This window comes from Hippoglossus stenolepis, chromosome 11 (genome assembly GCF_022539355.2).
Source record: "Hippoglossus stenolepis isolate QCI-W04-F060 chromosome 11, HSTE1.2, whole genome shotgun sequence".
Lineage (NCBI taxonomy): Eukaryota > Metazoa > Chordata > Actinopteri > Pleuronectiformes > Pleuronectidae > Hippoglossus > Hippoglossus stenolepis.
Genome location: NC_061493.1, coordinates 20,904,534 through 20,929,934, shown reverse-complemented (window position 1 = coordinate 20,929,934; position 25,401 = coordinate 20,904,534). Strand labels below are relative to the sequence as shown.

Below are 25,401 nucleotides of genomic sequence, written 5' to 3'. Positions count from 1 at the left end.
CGGGTGTGATTGTGTCCTGGGAGCCGAACTTTTCCACAAAACATCAACAAACCACAGAAAACACACTTTCCTTGATCACTTCACGCACCAAACTGTAAATATTCTTTCATAATTCTATTCCTTAATTTAAGTAAGAGTTTCTTTTGGATTTTCTACTTTCTTATGTCTGATTTTTACATGAAGAACAAACATGCAGTAGAATGTTGAGTATGTTTCTCCATTTTGGGAATTTCTACAGATCACATTGAGGTCCAAAATTATAACAACCTCTTAACAATAAATAAACAATAAGCTGGCTAAAGTACAGAGCTATGACTTTTTATTGATGCAGTCTTGATAACGACACAATAGCTGTTCAGTGAGTCAGTTGTTCCCCATAGAAATGCAGATGTTCTGTTTGTATAAAGGCTGATGAGCCTCTGGACGACAGTCTCGTCTCAGTCTGAGGGTGTGTTCCATTATTTAAAAAGAAAGTCCCGGCTGATTCATGACTCTGAATCACTCTGGTCGTCTTCCTCGACTTTATCAACGACCGGCAGTTGATCTCCCCAGTCGCTGTTCCGAGCACAACGATACACATCTCTGATGGAAGAGGAATAAACACACATTCAGGAAGATCAAGAAACCACACGATCACAGAACTTAAAAGCTAAATTCACAGACAGAAAGATGGGGCCGAAATCAAATATTTAATAATATTAAAAAGCGAGGCCCTCACTATAGGTGTTTTACTTTCTGTAGACCTTCACACTGACAGCAATACCCTCAAATAACTGGAAAAAAACATTTTAAAATACCCTCATGTCAAAATATTCTTGTAATTAAAAAAATAAACCCAAGCTTTGAATCCCAAGTAAAAAGGATCAAACCGATGCTGCAGCTGAAGAGTTTGAAAGTACGTGCGATGCCGTGTCTTTACCTGCTGTTTTTTCGAGCCGTCACCACCATGTGCTGCAGTTTTCCGTCGGGCGAACACGTCCGACAGTGCACGTGTCTCGTCCGCCGCAGCACCGGTGCGATCAGCCGGGCCCAGTTCACACCTTCTGTCTCTGCCTCCAGGGGGCCACTGCGAGTCAGAATCAGGTAACTGAACTTCTCTATCTGACGGTCATTGTGCTGGAAAATGAGGTGGACGTGGAATATGTGAGAAAATTGATATCATTTCATAAAGAATCATTTCATATTTTACAAAAGACTTGTTAAAATAAGTCAAGAATCACATATTTCTTATAGTAAGGTAAATCTCACCCCGGGCAGAGGCAGGGGCTGGTACCTCTGCTGGAAGTTGCAGGGGACGACGAGCTCTCGGGACAGTTTAGGACACGTCAGCTCATGCGGACACTGGAAAAAACAAACAATGGAGAATACGATCCGGTAAAGGCCCTGACACAGAGTGTGACATGCTTTAAAACAGGCAGGGATTCAAACCTACGGGAGCGAACACGGACGCTGGTCTGGAGTCATGGACCATCTTCTCTTGTTTCTGAAGATAGAGAAGAGAAAATCATCAGCTTCAAGAATCCTCACCATCAAATACACATCAGCACTAAACAAAATCCCTGGTGAGGATTTCAGAATGTGAACCTTTAATAACGTGTCTCTGGCTTCCATAAGAATCTGATGTCCCTCTTTGGTCCCATTTTCCACCAGCACCTATAAGAAGAAATGAAAAATAAACAATAGAATATCATTAAATAAGAAAGGTCCCAGAATACTGAAGTATAAGAAAATAAGAAATGTGAGAAACAAATGTCCAGTTTACAGAGTTTGGACTCTTGTTATTTTACTTGACACTGATGCGATGTTAATTACTGAGCTCATCCATGCAGCCCCTCATTGGCTTTAATTTAAGTTTCATCATTATTTCCACCAACCAGGTACGAGCTGGTCTTTCTCCACAGGGTGAACACGGCCTCTTCTCGCTCCTTCACACCAGGAATCTCCGACAGAGTGAAAGCTGCGACCGCCAAATCAAACTGCACCTGAAAGCAGAAACGCAGCAGAATCAGGAGGTTAGAAAAAAATAAATCAATCAACGCTCACAACAGCAACACGGTTCATCTTTTATTTTTTATTTAAAAATCCAATAAACACAAATGGATGGAGGCAGTAACACCCGATTGTGTGTTTACAATTTCTTAGTTTAAGTTTTATCTGTCATATGAAAGTAAACACAACAGTAACAGGTCAGCTCAGCTAAAAGAGCAATGACAGAAAAATAAAGATGAAGAACATGTTTAACCTCGGTCAACACAGAACACCCATGAAGAAGGAAGGAGGGTCTCACCTTAGGAGAGACGGGGAGGAACTGTCTGAAGTAAACCTGCTGGATGTGAGGTTGAGCCTGTTCATCGTCGCCTGCTCAGAAAAACACAAAGATGTTTTTAATGACCAGACAAAAGCTCAAACAACCCTGAGACAAACCACAGAATCTGTGTGTGTGTGAACCTTTGAGAAGTCGTTCTGCCAGAATGTTCATGGGAGCCGAGCTGTCCACACACACCATCTCCTTCAAAGAGGCGGCCCAGTGCGAGTGGGACGCCCTGCAGGAGAAACACGGAAGTTAGAGTCTTTATTTTTATATGTAAGCGACGTGAAAACTCTCTTTATGTTGCAGCAGTGATGAACACGAACCAGACGACTGTTCCCAGCCCTGAACCAAAATCCAGAAGAGACTGAGGAGCAAAGGAGGGATCCCTCTTCTTGATCTGGAATGACAGAAAGACTTTTATTTTGAAATCTTTTAGGTTTCACCACCATAAATGTAAAAACTACTTTTTGGGAAAGTAGGAGAACTAACTCGTTAATTGAAGCTCTAACATCGTCATGTGAGTAAACTTAAGATTCCCACCACGTGCTCATACCTCGTTCAGAGCTCTCCGCACCGCAGCGTAGCCGCCGGCCAGCCGGGCCGCCATGTACACGACACACAACTCTTCATCATACCTGAAACACAGACAGACAGTGAGCCGAACAGTATTTATCACAACTTGCACATATCAGACCTATATTTATGTATAAGAATATCTATATATATCATATAAGAATGACATTTTACTACTGGGAAACTAGTGGATTTAATGGAGAGCATTTCTGAACACACCCATCATTAAAAAAAAACTACAAATTAAAAGATGAAAGAAATACTTTATAAATTGACTTGTAGATAAATATGTTACTTTAAGGCCGTCCAGTGATAAGTTGTTCTCTTGAGCTCAGAGAACACTTTCCTCTTGATGCGGTCGCCCAGTGCGTCCTCGTCTATATCTGTAAAATAAAGCACGTTCCTTCTTTTACCAGCTGCTGCGTCACATTATCTCTTTACAGTTAATATACCTCTACATCCTCCTTCGTTTATGGACGTGTGTGTGTGACTCACCTCCTCCCTTCTCCATTGCTTTCTTCCAGAGCTCCCTCTCCAGGCTCACCGCTGTGCGTCTCAGTGTCACGTCCTCCACGGCTCGTTTTCTGCTCCACAGGAAGTTTGCGAAGCTGTGTGTGCGCTCGGGCAGCCGAGTCACCGGAGCCCCTGGAGCAGGTGGACAGATCCAGGTGTCACACAGCATTTTGGAAAAGTTTCATTCACAAGTGAAGCTACAGAAATATTTGGCTTATTGACTTGTAGGGAAAGATAGTAACGGAACTTACTGTGAATAATGGACTTTGCAGCCGTCTGGAGTTCCTCAGGGAGGCTCAGAGTTTTCAGGTTGGTCACACCTGGGTGCTTCCTGTGCAGCTCTCCTTTTAGGAAATCCACCTCCGACTGTGACTGTGCAGCTGTGCTCATTCTCTGAGGATTCAAAAACAAACAAGACATGAAACTCTTCACAGTACCCAACTTTCAGAATCACTCCAAGGAAATATCTAAAGGACTAAAGTCTGATAAGAAAAGAATCATATGACATGGCAGCTCTTAGTATCAATATATCAGAAATGAAAATAAAAGGAGATATGTTTCCTGTTCTTCTACGGTAATTGTAAAATGCAGCATTTGTGAACTGAGTTTTTTATTATTATGTTATTTTAAATATACACATAAATAACTAATCAAATAAAAAGTAGTGTATCTTATTTATCTAGGGTGGCAACTATATCTGATATGATTTGGAGTCAAAGGGTCACAGGACATGGAAGCTGTGGAAAATAAATAGAATTAAAAACATTATTAATATTCATGTACAGTTTTTATAACTAATAAAATGAAATTATATAGGGTAGAAGTTCTATCTGATATGATTGTCTGACTCGTCAGTAGATTCACATACGACTCCACAAATAAGTGACTCACACTTTAAAGTTTTTATGCAGAAAATAATTACTAAACAAGAAAGAGTTCGTTTTGTCTTTTACATTTCAAATGAGGAGTCAGATCCAAGAGAGACACAGATAATTTCACAGATGAATGAATATGAAGTTGAACGTATGAACAATTCATTAAACTTGAATCCTGTGAACTCAAACACTTTATTTATCTCGGTCCTGTTTTTGCAGCTCCTCAGTCTGACCTCTCTCTGGTGAAGATGCTGCGTTCAATGACACCAGGCGACACTCACCCTGAACGCCCCCGCGCCCTGACACAGGACTCGGACTCTGCAGCTCAGCGGCGCCATGTTTTCTGCGTCTGGTCCGTTTTTAAATAGTTTTACATTTAAACTGGTTAATTTTCATTCCGCACGAGGACGAGCAGGGAGCACCAGGCTCGACTGGGTCCCTCAACAAAATAACTCCGACCACCGCTTGAAGCGGAACCTTAAACACCAAATTTATGTTCCGCATGTAGGGGCGGTCACTCCACGTTTATTTACGTCTTTCATTCAAACTCACATCTCGCTTAGTTTTCACTCAAAGATTTTATTGATTCAAGTGAAGATCAAATCCACAGTTTTAATACACGCGTTCAAACTTCATTCTTTATATAAAAAAGTTTAAAACATCACGCTAAATCCCAGTTGTGTGTTTTTATCTTTTTAACCGCGGAGTGACGCGTCGGCGCGCTACACGATCTCCGGCCGCGCAGACCAGGAAGTGGCGGCGGGTAAAGTTTGAAGTGTCCCTGTTGTTCTCCCTCTGGCTCCTTTGTTTCTGTCCCCAGCTCCAGAGTCTCTCCTCCTGCCGCCATGAGGAGAACCAGGTCGTCGAGGAGTCAGACTCAGGCAGCGGCGGAGGGAGGAGGAGGAGGAGGAGAAGTCCGCACAGAGACAGGTTGGTTGTTGGGTTTGAGCTCCTTCAGCCGCGCCATTATCTCTCCGTCTGCACCCGGGCAGTCGATGCTGATGTTGTCCAGATGTGTTGCTAGCTGGTGGTGTTAGCAAAACATGCTAACACGTGCTTCTGTTTACTGGTTTATAACCGCAAACACCAAATCTAACTCATAATGTGCTCAGCTGCTCTATGGATCTGTTGTCATGCTACTTGCCACATCTTCTCCTCTATTGTTTTATTCTTACTGTAGTTTCTATTCAGTATATCAGTGAATCTACAAAGAAATAGGATATTAAAATGAGTTATAAAGATTCAGAATTAGAGGGGAAGATAAGTAGTAAAATAAGGTTAAGCACGTTCAGATTAAGAGTAAATAAAAACCTAATACTTTTTTAATATACCACACATTTGTTTTTGTCTTCTTCCCCATTTAAAAATAATAATAATAACTTCACAGACAATCAGAGTAAAGAAATGATAATAAAGATACAAATAATAAAAGTCATAGACCTCATGTGATATAAGCTTTTTTATACATAGAGATTTGTCTTAAGAAGAGAAATAAAAAGTCAAACAAGTCTAATTTTTGGATGTTAACATTTCATAGTTTCCACCCAATGGGAGATGTCAATTGTCCAGTGTTTCAGTAAAATGCCTATTGATGATAATGGTTGGATTTCTGAATCTGAGTCCTTGTCCCTCTGTGATCAGTGTGGCAGTGGAAGGGGGACGAGGGTCAGTGGGAGCTGTATTCGCCGGCCGCCTGCGCCTTGTTGGACTCCGCCGTCTCTTCGGGAGAAACCTCCGTCACGCTCGCCCTGGGACCGGGGACGCCCTACGAAGTCGACCTGAAGAAGATGGTGCAGATTAATCCTGTCACAAAATACAAGAGGAAGATTCGCTCTCAGACCGTGAAGTCAGGTGTGTGTCTCTGTTGTCTTAATAAGTCAACAACTACAATTTATGAAGAAAAAAGGTTTTTTAAACTGTTATTTCATCAGTTTTTCTCAACTTGGAACTTATAGGATAGTGCCAGTAGTCGCCATAATAAGATTATCATGAAATGCATATAAACATAAAATGTATGTGGATTTTTCTTTAGCTGAAAAGCTGAAATTTGTGATGTGTTGTAAGTTTTTCTTGCATCATCCCTTTTTCCAGAGACTGTTACTGAAGCCAGTGACTCCACTGCTCTCAATGGGATGACAGATCAAGTTAAAGAGGAGAAGGAGGAGGAGGAGGAAGAGGAGGAGGAGAAACCTGCAGCTAAGAGGAGGAAGGCACAAAGCAAGAGTCAGACAAAAGCCAAAAAACCACCCAAAGAAGAGATAAAAAATGAAGGTAACATACCTGTAAATTCCATGGACTTTATGCTGTATATGTAAAACATTAAGTACAAACATTAACTTTCTGATCTGTGGATGTTGTGCAGAGGTCACGAGGACGTTGGTGATGAAGGGCAAAGCTCCGGTGGACCCAGAATGCAAAGCCAAACTCGGAAAGGTGAAGTTGATAATTATATTGTGAGAACGTTTTTGCAAAGCATTGGGATGACATTATTCAATCGACATGAATTCATAGAGATGGATGGATGGATCCTTGAATATAACAAATTCTTCACTTTCTATTTCAGGCTCATGTTTACTGTGAAGGAAATGATGTTTACGACGTGATGTTAAACCAGGTAAAATATTCACAATGTTGGAATGAGTTTGAAAACCAAATGGATTCAGAAAGATGACCTGAAAGTTTTCTTACACTCTAGTGTAGTGAATAGTGTTAATTGATTAAAACAGTAAACTCACCATGGTTTCAGATACTGATGTTCTCACAGCAACATTTAATTCACTAAGCTTCATGCCTCCTGTCATGTTCTGACTTATAACTGTCATTGATTCATTAATAGCTAATAAAGCTGCAGGATGTAAAATTATCACATGTATGATATTTTAGTTTTGGATTTAGTTTTGTGGGAAAGTGAACAGATTTTTTTCTTTTGTCTTGTTTCGCAGACAAATCTCCAGTTTAACAACAACAAGTATTACCTGATCCAGCTGCTGCAGGACGACAGCTCCAAGCTCTACAGCGTGTGGCTGAGGTGGGGCCGAGGTGAGTTCACTATGCACTGACGATTCTTTGCACTGCTCTCGCTTGGTTTTGCAGGATTACCAACCCTTCCTTTAATCGAGGAATGAAACGCGTGTGGTGACTGTGTTTGTCTCTCTTGTATCATCAGTGGGCAAAGTGGGTCAAAACAGCCTCACACCCTGTGGTGGAGATCTGCTGAAGGCCAAAGATTTCTTCAAGAAAAAGTGAGTTTGTGTCTTTGAAAGTTCTCACGTAGGAAGGAGGCTCAGTACAGTTCTGACACGTGTTTGTTTGGTCACAGGTTCTTGGATAAGACCAAGAATGACTGGGAATATCGGGCCAGTTTTGAGAAAGTGGCTGGAAAATACGACATGGTGTTCATGGACTACAGCACAAATGAAAAGGTAGGTTTTAAAGCAACTGAGCCTAAAACCTGTCGTCTGTATCTCCTCGCTATCTTTATAATTAGGAGTCTGACAGGAATCTCCACTGAATCCAAGACGGGGTCTGTTTTATGTACACGGATGTATTTCTCTGTAGCAGGAGGAGTCCACAGTGAGCACCGTACCCAAAGAGAAGAAGAGCTCCACGCTTGACGTGAAGATCCAGTCTCTCCTGGAGCTGATCTGTGACCTTAAGGCCATGGAGGAGTGTGTGCTGGAGATGAAGTTTGACACTCGGAAAGCTCCTCTCGGTGAGTCTGACCGAGGCGGAAATGACGATTACATAACATTCACACATCTAATTAGATTCTGTGCAGAAGTTGTGCCATCTGACAACATGAGCAGATTCAGCTGCTGATAATGTGATTTTCAAACCTTTCGTTCCTTTGCTTCATTCTTCCAATTCATTGTTTGTTTGTTTTTCCACACCCGCAGGCAAACTGACCTCGGAGCAGATCCGTGCAGGCTACACCGCGCTGCAGAGAATCGAGGAGTGTTTGAAGAAGAAGGGCAACAACCGCCTGCTGCTGGAGGCCTGCAACCAGTTCTACACCCGCATCCCTCACGACTTTGGGTGAGGAATACGTGGAGCACGAATGTTTTCCGAATGACTGAAAGATTTAAAGGCTTTCACAGCGTTTCACAGTTGTCTCCATCTTACACTCATTGAAAGATGTTATTCTGCAGCTTGAAAACCCCCCCGATCATCAACACGGAGGAGGAGCTGAAGGAAAAGATTGCACTGCTGGAGGTAAAGGGATTCTCCATTATAATTATTTATTAAAATGTCTAAAAACAACTTGACCTTTGGTTAGTATTTTTTTTTATGTGTATACTTAAATCCACAATTTAATTCAAGGCTTTGCTATAACTTTAAACAAAGTATGACAAAGGAAAAACACGATGACAGCCAGTTAGCACGTCGCCTGTTTTTTCATCCCACTGTTTGTATTGGCCACTCGTTATTGATCACGATTATTAATTTCCATTTGCTGTGTCACGTGAATAAAAGTTTGATCCATGACTTCATCTGTGAACATGATTCGCAGCAGCACACTTTACTGTTGATGTATTTTTGATTTCTATAGCGTCGTCCTCTACACTTCAGGATCTTTTTAACTTTCTGCTGGAACCTTTTAGCTCCTTGAACCAGTTTCTTTGGGCCTATGAGATATAATATGTTGTTTCTGTTCTTCACTTCAGGCTCTGAGTGACATCCAGATCGCCGTTAAAATGGTCCAGTCCAGTGAGGGCGGTGACGAACATCCTCTGGACAGACAGTACAGCTCCCTCCAGTGCAAACTACAGCCTCTGGAATCCGGCAGTGATGAGTTCAAGGTCTGTGTGTTGTAAATAAAGTAAACGTCAACTCTCTCCTCTGTTCAATACTTTTATTGTCATTATACAAGTTACAGGTACAGTCTAATTCTATATCCCTGTAAGCATCAAGCAACAAACTGTCCTCATCTCTATGTTTTGAAGGTTATAGAGAAATATCTGCTGTCCACTCACGCCTCCACCCATCAAGACTACACCATGAGCGTCCTCGACATGTTCTCAGTGGACAGAGACGGAGAGAGCAGCAGCTTCATCTCACAGCTACACAACAGGTGAGTCGGGTTAGAGACCGGCAGTGGTTTCTTTTGCCTCAGACGTTTGGTAGAAACCCAAATCAGCTCTGTCATACTTCTAAAGTCTGAAAAGTGTGCCAATTAAAACAAAAAATCCTCGTTTGTCTACCAGGACTCTGCTGTGGCACGGTTCCCGTCTGTCTAACTGGGTCGGGATCCTCAGTAAGGGGCTCCGAGTGGCCCCCCCCGAAGCCCCCTCCACCGGATACATGGTAGGATAGATGCATAGAAATACATGCACTGTTTTTCCACTTGATTCTTCATTTATATTCGTCTCAAAATCAAGTCCTCTCCTTAAAAACTTCGAAAATACATGAAATAAATACACAATATTAAATGAATTCTGTTAATAACATGTAATGTCAGTAATAGTGTAATAAGTTAACTTCCTTGTGTCTCTCGTCTAGTTTGGTAAAGGGATCTACTTTGCTGACATGTCGTCAAAGAGCGCCAACTACTGCTTCGCCAATCAGAACAATCATGTTGGACTGTTGCTGCTGTGCGAGGTGAGTTGACTGAATATATTCTGTGGTGGGTTTAAATCCCTCCTCTCGCCTGTCAGTGGCTGTTAAATGTAGTGAACTGGGTGCACATCCCACCCTCACCCATCCTGTAACACGTTCAGACCAGGAGCAGTAGAGTGTGTTGTCTGGAAACAGGAATCCTTTTAGTTTAAGTTTTTGTGTGTGGTCGTTTTGTCTATTTAAAGATTGTATATAGATTTATTTGTATAAACAACTAATAAAAACAACTTGTTTTTAGTGCAGATTTTCTATTTTCCGGTCTCACATCTGCTCCTCTTCATCACTTGTTTCCCAATAAAGCCAACATGGTTTTAACATCACATGATAAGCTGGGTCCAGATGTGTTGCAGCACTGTTTCACTGTCCATGCTTTGTGTTGTGTTGTGTGTGTGTCTGTGTGTGTGTGATCGTAGGTCGCACTCGGAGACAGTCGTGAGCTGCTCGATGCCGACTACGAGGCCGGTAACCTGCCTGCTGGAAAACACAGCACCAAGGGCCGGGGACAGACCGGACCTGACCCCAAGAACTCAGTCACCCTGTGAGTCTCATCACACTGACTCATTTCATACAGGCCCAACATTGATTGAACTGTGTTACACAACAAAAATCTTTACATTTATCTGAGGGTGTGGGTGTGGGTGTGGGGGTGTGGTGGGGTGTGTGTTAATAACATTAACAAATAAAAGACGTGACTGAAAAAGATTAAAGATGAAACATTTATCATTTTTATAATGTTTGTTTGACACAATCTCACGTTTTAGTCAGTTTTATTTTGAAAACCCCCCAGAGTAGTCAATACTATAAATAGTTGTTTGTTGTTGTTACCTTCAATAATAAATATCATTCAAAATCTGCAATTACATTGAAGTAAATCTCAACTCGAGTCCCTGCAGGTTTTTCTTTTTAAATTGGCTCAAAGGAATAACTGAAAAGTTAAAAAACTCGTTCTACGTTTTGAAAGTTCGAAGTTATGTTGCAGTTTAAGGTTGTTCAATGTGTTGTTAACGTGATCCAACCATGTGAGTGAGAACATATCCACCTCTCTCCCTCTCAGGGACGGTGTCACGGTGCCGATGGGGCCTGGGGTGAAGACGGGGGTGGGTAAAAACAACGTTTACTCCCTCCTCTACAACGAGTTCATCGTGTACAACCCTGCTCAGACTCGCATGAGGTACCTGCTGCGGATCAAGTTCAAATATTCTTCACTGTGGTGAGGCTGTAGAAAGGTCGTGTATCAGGATGGTGCGTCACTTAAGCTGCTTTCAGACATTCACTGAACTCCAGACATTTTCCGTAGAGGAGAACGCAATCGCTCCTGATGTTTTCATAGAACTTTTCCTGCTTGTCCCCTCGAGTTGATGATGTTTCAAACAGGCAACGGACACGGAAAACACTAAACGAATACAAATATACAGGAAGGAAAAATAGGACCCATAGACGTGGGAGACGCAGACGAAAACAACAACTCGGAAAGACGAGCTTCGAGAGTCTTGACGTTAAGGGGCTTGTGTTGATGAGCTGTAAACAAAAACACATCAGTTCTGCCTCCTGCTGACAAATATCGGGAAATTCTGACCCAATTTTCTCGACATTTTCTAGAGTTCATGTCTGAAAACAGCTTAAGTCATTCTTTGTGGGTGGGGGGTTGTTTAGCTCTGGTTTTTGAGGATGTTAAACCTGAACACGCTGCTGGTGCTGGATGGAAAACATGAATGTTAACTCTCTCAGTGATGGAGAGCTGTCACTAATTCACTAATTCACTAGTTTTGACCATTTTTGTCTATTTTCAAGAAAAAAATTAGTTTGCAGCTTCTCAAGTGTTTTTTTCTTTTTCATATCTGATGTTAAACTGAATATCTTAAAACTGTATTTCCACAAACAATTCCAACACATCACTTTGTTCTAAAAGAATATAACTGACATTTTTTTTTCATGTTTTCTGATGTGAGTAAACAAGTCAAAACATAAAATCACCAATGAAAAATAACTTTCTTCTAAACATTGAGGATGGATCCATGTGAAAAGGAGAATATAATAACATTTAGCACTACATTGTTATGTTGCTTTATCTTCGTATCAATAGAAGTTGAATTGCATGTTGGCTACATTTTGGTTTTCTGTTTTCTGGTGCTGGTACGTAACACAAAACTCCTTCAGGCCGGTTTGACACGAGCATTTATACTGAATATTTACCACAGTTTTTATGAATGTTTCCTATTAATGTTATAAAACATGTGTAAACAATGAATTCAGTCCAAAAATGTCTTTTATTCATGTAAAACAGTCTGTAAAAAACACAGATCGTCATTCAAACTGGATGTGGTTACGCTTTAAACATAACAATAAAAATAAAGGCCATTTTCATGTTGTTTGGAGTGTGGGTCTTTGTGTGTGTCTTTGTTGCGTGTTCAGTTTCACCTCCTCCCCAGTAGGAAGAGGAAGATGAGGACGATGTCGAGGTAGATGGTGAGGGCAGCGCTGATGTACTCTTCAGGATCCAGGCGGTTGCTCATCGCCCCCATCATCAGCTGACAGTCGAACATGAGAAACTGAGGAGGAAGAGGAGGAGACGCAGGGTGAGAGACATGTTAGCACGTCACAGAAGGAGAACGATCCACGACGGCTGAATTTCATTTAGCTGCTCCAGGTTCAGGATCCTGGTTTTGTGCTCGCTGGCTCACAGAGGTATAGATATATATGTAAGTATTCAGATCCTGTACTTGTGGAATAAGCCTCTTGAATGTGTTTTGCCTGAAGGGAATTTAGGGAAAACTCCTTCTGAGTTACCTTCAGTTATTGCTTTGTGCTCTGAGCTATAAAGTTAACATGAGTTTCACCTTTCAAGCTGTTTACAGTAGTGAACGTTGTTGAGACTTTATGAAACATAGAAAACCAGAACTGACCATGAACAATATATTTAATTGCTTTTAATCTACTTTTTAAAAGTCCTAAATAAACCAGAAAAGGGTATTTTTTTATGAATTTGTTCATCCTGTGTGAGTGTTGTTTGTGCGTCATCCCTTTAGATAGTTATCATCACGTATTGTATTTTTACCAGTGAATACACCAGAGCTCCCAGACATCCGTAGGCGATAGCACCGATGTTGGAGTAGAAGATGGCGAAGAATCCAAACATGATGAGTTCGACACACAGGATCAGCAGAAGACCGTAACAAGTAGTGAAATCATAACGGGTCTGAAAACAAAACACAATTTCATTTACTTCATTAAATGATTTTATTGATCTTATTGAAAGTCTTGAAAACCACAGGTAGATTTTGAAACAGCTCCTCAGCTGAGCCTGCCTGACTAACCTGTGCTGAGAAAGCGATGATTGCCACAGTAATCGCCAGCGTCACTCCCATCGTGATGACCACAACTTCGGTGTCGTAGAACGAGGCCATGGTTCCCACCATGTACGAGAAGCTCAGGGTGACCACAACCTGTCGGCACGAAATGCAACACACACACTGTTTTAGTTTTGTTTCAAGTAATAGTGATAATAGAAACCCACATTTAGCTGCAGACATGTTTTTATCAACCAGACCAGACGGTGGGTTTGTTCTCGGAAGCTCTGCAGAGAAACCAAACAGGAAGAGACTGTTCTACTTTAACATCCCAACAAAACCTCAGCGGCTCAGTGAGAACTCAGATGGAAACCGAACAAGAACAAGTAATGACACACGCCAAGAGAGGTTTATATAGTCTGTAAATAAAGATGGACGACATGACGGCTCCCTAAAAGTGAAGCCAGAGCGTCTCGATCACCGCCTAGTGGCTGACTGCAGTACAGGTCATAAATCCTGCCTCCTCCATGTTAGCAGATGACATGTGAACCGTCAAACCGTTTTTATTTATGAAAGATGGTTTCTGTCATTTGAAGTGGTTCTTCTCACACTGAGTGTTTATGTTTCTGATGAGTTTGGTTTTAATTCCTTATCTGATGATAGAGAAATTGGTTGAAATGTCCCCGGTCGAGCGCGTGTGTCCCACATCAGTGACGATTGATCAGATGTGTTGCACCACTTGTGTCCTGACTGTACTGGACTTTACTGAAATATGTTCCATGTACACTTACATAAAAGGAATGATTCAATATGTTTACTCTGATTTGGGTGGTTTTACAGTAAAGGATGTTTATTGAGACACATTTATCTGTGGTGCAACGTGAGCGAGCTTCACGTTACATCATATTTCACTTCTCTTTCCAGGATGTGACTTTGTTTCTCGTCAAAACATTTACTGTTTCAGTTATCATGAAATATGGGTTTACTGCTTGTTAGATATTACCGATTCATTTACATAGCACATTAAAAACAGCAGGAGTTGAGCCAATGTGCTTTATAATCATGGGAAAGGAAACAAACTACCCAAGTATGGATAAATAGAAACTAGAATTCAAATTAAATCCAAAAGAAAATGTAGTGAGAGACACAGAAGATAAGTTAAAAGTAAATAAGATAAAATAATGAATAGAATCTTGCGACAGAATTAAAACAAGAATGAATTTAGGACTTTAAATTAGATTTAAAATTATCGATAATGGGACGGAAACTATTCCAGAGCTTGAAGGAAGCAACAGAGGAAACCTGATCTTGAGTTTTAGGACGACAAAGGAGGAGAACATTTTAATAATGACGGGAACGTCACAATAAAATTGAACAACAACTGTGTTTCTGACTCACCAGGCCCACGACGTTCCAAGGGTACAGACGTCTGAAGGATTTGCAGAAGGCGAGGGTGATGGCGACCACGCCAAAGATGATGACGGAGCTGAGGAAGACCCACAGGTTGTCCTGCACCGCGTCTTTCACCACGCTGGAGAAGGTGAACACACACACCACACTGAAGGTGAAGACCAGCTGCAGAGTCAGGATGCTGAACACCTGAGAATCGAGAGGAGCTTTATTAATAAATCAGCTGCAGTGAAAGGTTGTTAAAAGAAGTTAAACCAAATTTGTATGAATTCTTGATGCAGGCATTGGATGAGTCATGGTACTGTACCATGCTGGAGAAAAACACTTATACACGGTATGTAAGTGTATCAATGACATAAATAAAATGATTTATTCAAGTTTTTAAAAAGGAAAGAATGATTTTTGACCATTAAGGAAAAGGAAAACACTTTTTTATTTCCAAGCATTTGCTAAACGGATCCAACAATTTATCCAGAAAGAGTTTGGTGACCTCAGGTGAAACCCTCCTGGACTAGAAGGATGCACTGATTGGACTATTTCCTCTCGCTGCACCAATTCAACAACACTGACTCTGGTCTATTTCTCAGGTCGCGTGTGTTTACGATTGATTGTTTCCTCTCAGATTCATTTATTTTAATATCTTTTACAGACCAGAGGAGTTGAGTCTGTTAGTTTACACACAGCAACTAGTATCTTGGAAGCATCTGTCAATCATCTTTAAATCCCTGGAATTTCTCCTTCCACCTCTGAGGAGGGTTTGAACCCAAAACATACTGTAAAAACATATTTCATGCAGTTTAGCAGTGATCAGTTTATAAATCACCCAAAACTCACCTTTCTGACAAACCCTCTCCTCACCAGCTTGTCGTCAAAAGCAGACGAGTCTATGGGGGGGGTCGTGTCTGACTGGATTTCTGGGAGAATGTCCTGAAACGACTCGTACACAGGGGCAGGCTGACTGATGCCGGTCGTCTCAGTCTTGGTTGGACAGTACATTACTGGGACTGTGGAGTAGGCCGGAGGTGGCTGCTGGTGGTAGGAGTATGGAGGAGGTGGTGGAGGTGAGGACTTTTCTGGATCTGATGCGTCTGACATTGTGGAGGAGCCTGAGATCCAAAGACACAGTTCAGTCACTTCAGAATCAGAATCAAGGTTTTCACACACAGAGTTTGCTTTGCTGTTTTGGTTCATTGCAATAAACTCAGAAAGTCGAAAAATAAGGGTGAAGATAAAGCAAATTCAAAACCAAGTACTTAAATAAATCATCTGAACGACTGAAACAGAAACTTTCCTCAACAAAATCAAACACATCCGCATGTAAAACCCAAAAATAATTCATTTTGTTGGGATTTAATACAAAGAAAAGTCTCAGAGAACATTTAAAAACTCACCTAAACGATTGATTATCCTGGTAGTTGCTGATAAATTTAGATTATTCGTCTAATTATCTAATGGTCTGGTCCGTGTCAGCCTGACCCAACACAAGGTTGGTAGACACTGCGGCTGATTGTCAAGATGGGGAATGTTGTAGCTTCAGAAACTCCGTCCTGTTCATGGTTGTTTAGATCAGCTGTGATGTTTCAACCAGACTTGCTGCCGACTTGTTGCTCAATAGCAGAATTAACATTAGGAAGTAAAACTGGAGTCGTGGGAACACTTCTCCTGTGCTCAGCAAACATTTGATGTTAAACACTTTTACATGACTTCACATACAATGTGCATCTACCCAGCAGTAATTCAGCTTTATAAAATCTTTACTGCAGATAAACCAGGTAGGATGAACACAAAGTTCTGCACCATAGACTGTTTATAAAATATGTTGAATTCAAACATTTTGTTTTGTATTTTGCTTTCAAAGACGTTTCAGTTTTGTCTCAGCAGGTAGCGACACAGCGAATAAAGACGCGTTTCCTCGTCTAGACTTTTCAGGCACAACCTCCTGAATTTAAATGAGTTTTAAAAACTCCATCATTACTTAAAATTATTCTCTGCGCACCTTCTTCCTCTGTTTACCAAAATCACAAACACACACAAATATCTGATGCATTATTCAGTTTGATTAGATACAAGAAGCAAGAGAGCCTCAAATGCTAAATTCAATAGGTTACAATTTCTTTTTTTTTACCCTCAGTGGTTTCTAATATACTGAGGTCTGCATAACAGACACATCTGCTGCCAGAGATCTCACAACTTTAAAACTACACTAACTGGATGAACAGATAAAAGTGGATTGATTAAGAAATTAATCTCTGCTGTCGTGTTGAATTATACAAGGAACTAAAAGTAGGATTATTTGTTTTAACTGCTTTAGTTCCATGATAGAGAATAAAGAGAAGGATCTTACCTTTTCTGCTGGTCACACTTGTGTCAAGAGGTCAGTGTTGTGTGAGGAGGCTCTGCAATAAGAACTTGTGTGTGTGTGTGTTATTTATTCTATCAGCCCGTGGTTCAGCATTTCACTTCCTGATTGTGTGAGAAAAACAAAAGTTTGGAAACTGGAAAGTCCACCGTTACCTCAGACCTGGTTAGAGGATGGTGAAGTCTGGAGATTTACAGGAATCCACAAACACAATCTAATAGTCTGGACAATAAAAAGTAAAGCGTGTGGTACATATATATTGTGATTGTCATTTTCACAGGTGTTTAATTAGGAGGATTACGCAAAAAAAAAACTATACTTAAAGGAAAAACGTGAAACTTGGTGGAAGGAAAGAAGCCATTAAAATTTGGTGTGGATCCATATCAAGGATCAGATCCTAAATCTTTTTTTTTAAATCACATTCTTTAACACTGAAAAGGGAGAAAAGTACAGTTTGTCAACTACTAAACTAAATAGGTGACAATTTAATTAAGTTATTTAATAACATTTATGAGATAATTCAATACTGCACAGTGTAATTTGTGTAATTTAAATTCTTCAAGGCGTCTTGCTTTAGGGTCTGAACGACACGTACGAACACGTCACCGACACAAAACAGACGTTGACGAAACATCTCTCACACATATTTATTGTAAAAAATACATATAAAAACCATTTCTGAGACATACAAAAGATTGGAGCTTAGAAACAGTATATTGAACAGACAAAGACCAAGCCATTTTTCTTGAATTGCATTACATATTTACAATTTAATAAATAAAATTCAATTTGTTTTTATTACCAGAGTAAAAGGCAGATTGTCCATATCTCGGAGGGGGAATTGCAGATACTGCTGTGGTGGCTCTTTGAAAAAAAACATTCTCGTCCTCTAAAGCGTTGGTCTCAAAGCACAGGGCAGACAGGGGGGGGGGGGGGGGGGAGGTCGGCGCCCTGTGATTTAAAACCGAGGAGTTTAGCGACATCTACACAAAACACCATCGTTGATTGGCGAGGAGCTGGTTTATTACACACAGAGCGTTTAGTTAGCATTGGTAAAAATTGAGGTATTGCACCACACAGCTTCAAGGGGGGTAAGAAAGTAAATGAGAGTAACGTGGGGTTTTAGATTGTCTGGTTTCTTTGTTTGTTTTTATATAAAACGACAACCAAACCACCACCAACCCCGTCCCCCAAAACACACACACACACACACACACACACACACACACACACACACACACACACACACACACACACACACACACACACACACACACACACACACACACACACACACACACACACCCTCCCCCCTCCTCCCAGCCAAAGTATACAACATCATAACTTATCACCACAACAAATGTAACATCTAATGATCAATACACCTCATCCTCCGCACTCGCTCACACAATGCCCTCAATGCACAGACACACACTTTTGGCATCATTTTTCTAGTCTCCGATACAAAAAAAATTAAAGAGAGCAAACATGCACGGGGCTGCCCTCGAGTGGCGGGACGAGTCGTAGCACCTCAGACTGCAGGACACCAGGGATCAGAGAGGAAAGAGAACGAACCTGGGTGAACAAAGCAGCCAGTGGGAAACCTGTGCACCGGGCTGACCTCGAAACTGATCAATACGCGCCGTAGGAACGACCAGGACACATGGCACAGACTCGCCCTTTGAGCAGGCAGCAACAGCAATCAATTTTTTGTTCTTTCCCAGTTTCCCTCGGCCCGTGCTCGACCTGCAACCGGTCGGCATCTGCTGAGCAGCCTTATTGCCGGGGCTCCGCCGCAGCTCGGCCCCCGAAAACACTACAAACACCTGCTTGCACAAGAAAGTCCGTCACCAGGCAAAGGCAATCAGCACACACACAAAACAAGGCAAAGGAAAAGCCATCCAACACGTTAAGCAGTAATCATGATCATAATGTGATATCATATTTAAAAAAAGCTTTTTAAAAATAGGCGGGGTGGGGGTTGCGTAATTATTAACCATCAGCTGTCCATAGCCTGCAGTGTCGGGGAGAGAGGCAGATGCCACATGGTGTAAACATGCCCCCAAAAAATACATCTCCTCCACCCGTCACTTTCATCCCCTCCCTCAATCTGGCTTTAATGGAGCCAGATGGCAGAACTGTCACTTGGGGTCCAGTCCAAAAAACCATCCGGACTGCGCCCCGGAGAGAACGGGGAGGGAGGGACGAGACGCTCAAACCGCTCTCAGAAGTAGAACAGGACCACGAGAGTCTCCCACACTTCGTACCAATGCCACATGAAACAGGACGTTCGCTGGCATGACTGCTTTAAAATTTCAAAAGGTTAACCCGCTTCACCAAGCAGACTTCTGGGCAGTTTACAGTAAACACACACACACACACACACACACACACACACTCGTGAATACACAAACATTCTTAGGACATTTCCTGTCCCTGGTCATCATTTGAACACACAGACGTACTCGCACACTCACAACCCAGACCTTATGTGGGGGAAATAAAAAATAAAAAAATCAGCCTTTGAGGGACAAAAGTGCTCAAATTGGTGCCAACACCAGCGCTGCTCTGACCCTATGGAACACCGACAACCTTCCCAAACACTCACCAAGTAGCAGCACGTTCAACTCAGCGCTTACTAACCACCTACGAGAAACTGACCTACTGAGAAAAAAAAAAAAAGAAAGAAACATTTAGCCCCCGAAAAGTTCCCCTGAAATGTTTACAGGTAATAGAAAACAGATAACACCAAGTCAACGGCAGCCCCCACTCACCAAAAACATCCCTCCACCTCCAGCCGGTTGAAAAATAAAGCAACGTTTATGTGGTTTAAACAGTTCACGCTTTCAGTGTGAGGTTGGTTCATTTGGGTTGAGCCGAGGAAAGAAAACATTCATCGGATGTACGACGTGGAACAATACTCGTTTTTTTTGCAAAATACTTGATAAAATGACTGATCCCATTCGGAAGGGAGAAAAATACACAGGAGCATCCAGAGTCTCAGTCTTCATGTTCCTGCCCCAAGTTCAACATCTGTCTGGGGCACGCTCCATCATTCTGGTGGGATATTATGGAGTTGATGCATTTTTTTTTCAAGCCAAGTCCGTGAATTAAAAAAAGAAACCCCCTCCACTTCTGTTTCCACAAGGGTCCACAGATTAGACCGAGCAGCTGTTTTCTTTTTTTGTTGTTGGAGTTTGGCTTGAAATGGTCTAGACCAAGTTCAAATGGACTGATCCGAATGGAGAGCATCGGCTGCCACGCGCCGTAGCCCCCCTGCTGTGATCTTCTGTTTTCCACTCAAATATGGGTCTGCGTCTGAGAGGGACTGGGGGCGTTTTATTATTCAATAACACATCTTTATTGGGATTCTATTAGGATTCAGTGTAGTCTCCTGTAAAGGTGGAAAAAAGGAAGAGAGCGACAATTAGACAAAGTACTGCATATTGTAAAGAATGTAGTTAAACATAGTCTGCAACACAACATTCATGTTTTATAATCACATCAGAGGACGTCACCTTGAATTGTGGGAAATTCTGGCCGACATTGATTGAGAACGTTAATGACAGATTAATTATCATTCCTTAATTGCGGCTGTAGTAACTCTGGTGTGTTGCTCTGACGTGAAATAGTATAAACAGGTCCTCTGGTAATATATAAAACCTGTTGCTATGGATACTGAACCACTTGACATTGATGCACTAATCCTGCAGCTCACAGCTGAATGATGTGTTTACAGTGGATGTACAATAAAATGGACAGGCTTATGAGACTCAGTACTTTACACATTATCGACTGACGGAATGAAAACTGGACTGAAATGTATTTTAAAATTTCATAAAGTTATTTTTCTTTATTTAAGTATTTTTTGTTAACCAGACAGCTACTTAAAATATATAAATAGGAAACAGTATAAAATGATTAAACACTAGATAAAGAACTGTGCAATATGAATGCTAGATATTTACAATTTGACGTATGTACAATATGACCGCTATCGGGAACAAAAAGTTGTTCCAGTTCTGATATTTAAAACCAGCCATGAGATAATCATGAGTGATAACATCCACATTTTTTTATGCCGTAGCTTGAAGATTCCACTTTGATCAAATTGATTATAATAATGCTTGTGGCTTGATTGATGACTCATCTGTGTTTGCTGTGAAAAAAGCACTCGATCGACTCCAATGACCTTTTGTTTAGATTCTAGATTATGTAACAGCAACTCTTTTTATTCACAACCCCTGTGCTTCGTCTACAGCAGCACAGCGTTCGTTCAGCGAGTCGGACGTGTGCGTACCTGAGTCGGGTTGGTCACTGTGCAGGAACATGTGACCGGGGAGTCAATCGAAGGGATGCTCGGGGCAGCAGGGCTTCACTTTGGACCAGGAATCAATGCAGCTGCAGGGAGAGAGAGAGATCAGACATGAGGACACTGAGATGATTTATTTTTGATTAAGTCGTGTTAATTAATATTTGAAAACCTCAGCGGTAGATTTTCGCTCGTGGCGTCTCCCACCAGGATTGAGCCACTTACTGACGATATGACGTAACACTAAACTTGATCATTAAAATGAGCTGTGAACAAGTTTAAATACTAATATAGAAATGAAACCGCAGGTCAACGAACGAATAACTGGCCAAACAAACTAGTCATTTCCAAGTTGCAGCTTCTAAAGTGGGACGACGTGTTGCCGTGTATCACAGTTTGTAATTATTTTTCAACCGTCACTGTTTTGTCTCCGAAATTCCTCGGCTTCTCCAAATCTGTGTTGCTCGACTGGATGGGTCAGAATGTCAGAGTCAAAAGGACAAAGCTAAAAAACTGACACCGTGCATCTCTGTGAAAAGGAAAAGATCGACGTGTTGTGAGGACTGGTTCACGCAAAAAATCTACTTCAGCTGCAATTTGATTTGCCAAAGTTTCCGCTTTCTCTCTGCTGGTTATTCATCAGAGTTAAACGTGACGTATGCTTTCACTGTCAGGGGGAAGTTGTTAAGTGTGGAACTGATGGATTAAAAAATTAATCTGCACTTACAACTCTGACAGAATACATAATACATCTTTAAAATGATGGATGAACTAATCTTGGTAACTTTCAGGCCTCAGCAGGGACTGAACTGTAATTACGGGGAAAAGAAAAGACTTCTCAGAAGTTGGGGAAACAAAATGAGAATGACTTGCATGTATAATAAATGGGCTGAAACATGTATAAACACCTTTGGTCCTTTAATAACTCGATTGGTAATTTCTTTTCTTTCAGGCTGAGGTTGCGTAACTCTTTGTGACGCGCCTTAATAAATGATGCGTCTGTTTTCACAGTTGTGAAAGAACAGAACGGCCACAACAAGAGTTCACAGTTGTGAAATCTCTGTTTGCAAATATTCACATCATTTACTTGTAAAAATAAACTGGTACAAGGACGGAAACACAAGCAAAGTTTATTTTCTTTTGCTACATAAAGTGAACAGAGTTTTCCTCTTATGCCGAACTTAGCGGTCTCATCTCATGTTTAACAGAATGATCCTCGATGGCGGCGCCTCCTTAGTGGTTATCATGAAAACTTTTGAGAACATTTTATCATAGAAAAGAACGAGTCTCTTTTCCCCATATGTGAAACGGAACAAATCAACTTCTGCTTCCTTGTTTTTCTACCTTAACCTGGTCACCACACTTTCTCAGATCAAGAAATCTTTATCTGAGCTTAACACATTTTCCCACCGTGTGCAGAGCAAAGAACTCGTGTCCATGTTCTTCTTTGCATGACTAAAAGAACACGTTTAAGAACACGTGCTGTGTGTTTTACCCTCCTCTTCTCTGTCTGTCTGGTTCATGGTAATGTGAACGGAGCTCTGTTACCTCTTATGGTAGACGCAGAGGCAAGCCAGCCTGGCGATGGTCTCTCCCTGGACCAGATCCTCCAAACAGATGGAGCACTCTCCACTGTCTTTACTTAGCACATCCGCTGTAAACACAAACACACACACACACACACAAAGCCACCATGAGCGTTTCCAGCTTTTAAAAATACATAAATGAATCACACAGCAACTGGTGCGCGTCTGTGATGTGACACTTACTATTGTACGGTAGGGGAGGAGACGTGAGGCAGCTCAACAGGTGATCCTCGATCCGACCCCCGGGGAAAGGCTTCGAGCAGAAAGGACAACGGATATCTGCACAGAGCAGAGACACGGGAGAGTTTAATGCGTTGTGTCACACAGCGAAGCATAAATGATGGATGCTGCTCACATCACATTTAAACACAAGTGCTGTGTTTGGACATCTAGATGACACGAAGCGAGGAGCAGACCGAAACACAAGCAGGACGTGTAGCAGGACGTTCTCTCGTCGTGGAGAGGATGTGAATGGGTTTTAACTTTGAGTGGAAGTGACCCAGGATAGTTGGAAGCTTTATTTGACTTGCATGCAAATCAGTGACTGGCCCGGGCCGCCCCCTGAACGGGACAGACAGGCAGAAGCGATGCCTTGCTGCCCTACATTCTCCTCCATCTATGAACTGCTGCCAGCAGCGAGCCCGCATTGGGAAGTTGTGACCCACTTCCCCACACTTGCTAGAGGGCTGGCCCGGGAAGCCCTCTTCTGCACTGTGACTGTTTTGGCTCAGGAAGAAAAAAAAAAAGTCATGTCTCTCTCTCTCTCTCTCTCTCTCTCTCTCTCTCTCTCTCTCTCTCTCTCTCTCTCTCTCTGTGTGTGTGTGTGAAAGAGAGCATCTGACACACAAACAACCAAGCACCCACTTTCACTTCCTCTGCAAACCCTTGTTCCCATTTTTTGATGCACTTCAAGGAAGCAGCGGTCAGTTGCTTGTGTTTTGAACTCGCAGGCTGCAGAAGCACTGTCGACAGGCCCCCGAGACATGAAAGAGGGAGCGTGTCATCACTTCCAGTTGTGATGCCACAGCTCGGCCTCGTACAAAAGGGCCTCTTGATGATTTCAGGGAACATGCGAGCACGAGAAAAGAGATAATCTCCTCAGGAATGTAAATTCCACATGTAATCCATTTTAATTTCAGACTGGGTAGACTGAGTGGTTTTACACCGGGAGATGTTTGGATGCAGAAGCAGATTAAACACCCAGAACTATATTTGCTTTAACTTTTAAAGTCCCTTTTTTCTCTGAACCCACGTCACTCTTTCCTATTTCCTGCTGCTATTTTATCATCTGTCTGATTTAAGCATCATCTGTCATATACCCCAGATGCCGTCACACATTTTGATGCCGCTGATGCAACGAGTTATTTCCTTTTTACTCATGTTGCCAAGATGTGACACATCCAGGACTTTCCGAGCAGCCGCGGCCGAACGTGTCCCCGGACACGAGCTGCTTTCATTTTCACCCAAACAGCTACTGATGGACACCAGGCACATATGGTGGAAAGTGTTTAAAATGTCACGTATAAACAGAACCAGTGCGCTGTGTTGCTGTGTTAACTTACTGCCATGGCGGTTGTTAACGCGGTACAGGCCGATCCATGCCTCTGACACCGGCCGCTGGTGCGTGCCCCGGACCCGGGCGGATCTTGCGCCGACGCTGCGGCCCGAAGAGTGCCGATTCCCGGGCAGCCGCTCGGAAAAAGTGCGGTGGGGCGTGCGGCCTGTCTCCTCCCCGGGCTGATGCTCCGCGTCGACGGGAGCCTCCGGGCTCGTGTTGCCGTCTTCCTCGGGTTTCCCCTCGCTGCTGTTGTCGTCCGCGGGGGACGCCTGGCTGATGCCGGAGGACGGGATGCTGTGGTGGTCGGCGGGGCTGCCGTCGGCGCTCGCCCCGTGCTGCCCCAGGTCCGAGTCGCTGCCCTCCTCCGATCGGCTCCGGTTGGCCTCCGTGTCCTCGAAGCTTCCGGAGAAGTCCACCATGAGGCTGGTGGGTCTGGCGAGGCGGGGTCGCCGGTAGGAGTCCCGCTTGGTGCCATCTTTTCCGAAAGCGGAGGGCGCCGGGTCTTCCTGGAGGCGACTGGCTCGGGTGCCCATCTCTAGCGGGGAGCTAGTTCAGCGGTTAGCCGCGCTGCTGCTTCCTCAAACCACCGCGAAACCAGGCGGGCGAGTTCACCTCCAAACGTCCCCGAAACTTTCCGGTGTTCGGGCGCGAACTGTGGCGGGTAAAGACCCGTCCAGACACCGAGCGGCTCGGGGCAGATGTTCGTGGTTTCGACGGAGAATCTCCGGCCTCAGTTCGTCTTGACTCTCCACATTTTCTTCTTTTTTTTTTTTGACGTGACCGATGTCGCTGCTGCAGCGGAAATACTGAGCTCAGCTTCCTCCTGTGCGTCATGTACCTATCGTTACGGTAGCGTCATCAACCGACCCACCAGCTGCTCAATAAAAATAGATCAAATCTAAACACAACATTTTAATAAAAGATAAAAAATACTAATCACGAAACTACAAAGAAATCGAAACATGAAACAATTGTATATCTAAACGTTAAACAATCAAAAA

The 25,401-nt window shown here is 42.5% G+C and overlaps 4 protein-coding genes across 9 annotated transcripts; 1 reads left to right on the top strand and 3 right to left on the bottom strand.

Moving 5' to 3' along the window:
- Positions 1 to 297: 297 nt before the first annotated feature.
- On the bottom strand, positions 298 to 4,743 carry mettl17 (methyltransferase like 17). The gene is made up of 14 exons (XM_035170437.2): positions 4,554 to 4,743; positions 3,649 to 3,790; positions 3,380 to 3,529; positions 3,180 to 3,267; positions 2,865 to 2,946; positions 2,635 to 2,708; positions 2,449 to 2,543; positions 2,288 to 2,358; positions 1,875 to 1,982; positions 1,585 to 1,653; positions 1,433 to 1,483; positions 1,249 to 1,341; positions 920 to 1,116; positions 298 to 582 (listed from the first exon to the last, which is right to left on the bottom strand). Exons 1-14 carry the CDS (start codon positions 4,608 to 4,610, stop codon positions 486 to 488), a joined length of 1,374 nt encoding a protein of 457 aa, XP_035026328.1. The 5' UTR covers positions 4,611 to 4,743; the 3' UTR covers positions 298 to 485.
- Positions 4,744 to 4,999: 256 nt separating this feature from the next.
- On the top strand, positions 5,000 to 11,527 carry parp2 (poly (ADP-ribose) polymerase 2). The gene is made up of 17 exons (XM_035170436.2): positions 5,000 to 5,202; positions 5,914 to 6,123; positions 6,364 to 6,543; positions 6,635 to 6,705; positions 6,836 to 6,886; positions 7,215 to 7,311; positions 7,439 to 7,514; positions 7,592 to 7,694; positions 7,831 to 7,984; positions 8,169 to 8,307; positions 8,421 to 8,484; positions 8,937 to 9,071; positions 9,216 to 9,343; positions 9,477 to 9,576; positions 9,772 to 9,870; positions 10,302 to 10,426; positions 10,943 to 11,527. The coding sequence occupies exons 1-17, from the start codon at positions 5,118 to 5,120 to the stop codon at positions 11,100 to 11,102; spliced, it is 1,977 nt and encodes a 658-aa protein (XP_035026327.2). The 5' UTR covers positions 5,000 to 5,117; the 3' UTR covers positions 11,103 to 11,527.
- Positions 11,528 to 12,136: 609 nt separating this feature from the next.
- Positions 12,137 to 17,063, bottom strand: si:ch211-284o19.8 (protein lifeguard 1). 6 transcript variants are annotated; one of them, XM_035170441.2, is made up of 7 exons: positions 16,930 to 17,063; positions 15,977 to 16,132; positions 15,420 to 15,691; positions 14,574 to 14,774; positions 13,203 to 13,331; positions 12,944 to 13,084; positions 12,137 to 12,437 (listed from the first exon to the last, which is right to left on the bottom strand). In XM_035170441.2, the coding sequence occupies exons 3-7, from the start codon at positions 15,678 to 15,680 to the stop codon at positions 12,303 to 12,305; spliced, it is 867 nt and encodes a 288-aa protein (XP_035026332.1). In that variant the 5' UTR covers positions 15,681 to 15,691; positions 15,977 to 16,132; positions 16,930 to 17,063; the 3' UTR covers positions 12,137 to 12,302. The 6 variants fall into 6 exon arrangements, with proteins under 6 accessions (XP_035026332.1, XP_035026330.1, XP_035026335.1 ...); XM_035170439.2 differs by having other exon boundaries at positions 15,977 to 16,247; positions 16,930 to 17,005; XM_035170444.2 differs by having other exon boundaries at positions 15,977 to 16,178; positions 16,930 to 16,979.
- A 718-nt stretch (positions 17,064 to 17,781) lies between these two features.
- zgc:66427 (uncharacterized protein LOC406256 homolog) lies at positions 17,782 to 25,232 on the bottom strand. Its single transcript, XM_035171180.2, has 5 exons — positions 24,405 to 25,232; positions 23,026 to 23,121; positions 22,805 to 22,910; positions 21,245 to 21,345; positions 17,782 to 20,338 (listed from the first exon to the last, which is right to left on the bottom strand). Exons 1-4 carry the CDS (start codon positions 24,931 to 24,933, stop codon positions 21,288 to 21,290), a joined length of 789 nt encoding a protein of 262 aa, XP_035027071.1. The 5' UTR covers positions 24,934 to 25,232; the 3' UTR covers positions 17,782 to 20,338; positions 21,245 to 21,287.
- Positions 25,233 to 25,401: the final 169 nt, after the last annotated feature.

Coding starts and splice junctions, on each gene's coding strand:
- mettl17 (XM_035170437.2), bottom strand. CDS start 4,610: ATGGCGCCGCTGAGCTGCAGAGTCCGAGTCCTGTGTCAGGGCGCGGGG. Junction 3,268..3,379: donor AGCAATGGAGAAGGGAGGAG/GTGAGTCACACA, acceptor TTTATTTTACAG/ATATAGACGAGGACGCACTG. Junction 1,654..1,874: donor GAAAGACCAGCTCGTACCTG/GTTGGTGGAAAT, acceptor TTCTTCTTATAG/GTGCTGGTGGAAAATGGGAC.
- parp2 (XM_035170436.2), top strand. CDS start 5,118: ATGAGGAGAACCAGGTCGTCGAGGAGTCAGACTCAGGCAGCGGCGGAG. Junction 6,706..6,835: donor GCAAAGCCAAACTCGGAAAG/GTGAAGTTGATA, acceptor TTTCTATTTCAG/GCTCATGTTTACTGTGAAGG. Junction 9,344..9,476: donor ATCTCACAGCTACACAACAG/GTGAGTCGGGTT, acceptor TTTGTCTACCAG/GACTCTGCTGTGGCACGGTT.
- si:ch211-284o19.8 (XM_035170441.2), bottom strand. CDS start 15,680: ATGTCAGACGCATCAGATCCAGAAAAGTCCTCACCTCCACCACCTCCT. Junction 13,332..14,573: donor CTTGGAACGTCGTGGGCCTG/GTGAGTCAGAAA, acceptor TCGTGCCGACAG/GTTGTGGTCACCCTGAGCTT. Junction 12,438..12,943: donor GAGCTCTGGTGTATTCACTG/GTAAAAATACAA, acceptor CTTCCTCCTCAG/TTTCTCATGTTCGACTGTCA.
- zgc:66427 (XM_035171180.2), bottom strand. CDS start 24,933: ATGGGCACCCGAGCCAGTCGCCTCCAGGAAGACCCGGCGCCCTCCGCT. Junction 23,122..24,404: donor CGTTAACAACCGCCATGGCA/GTAAGTTAACAC, acceptor TGCTCTGTGCAG/ATATCCGTTGTCCTTTCTGC. Junction 21,346..22,804: donor CTCTGCGTCTACCATAAGAG/GTAACAGAGCTC, acceptor CTCTCCCTGCAG/CTGCATTGATTCCTGGTCCA.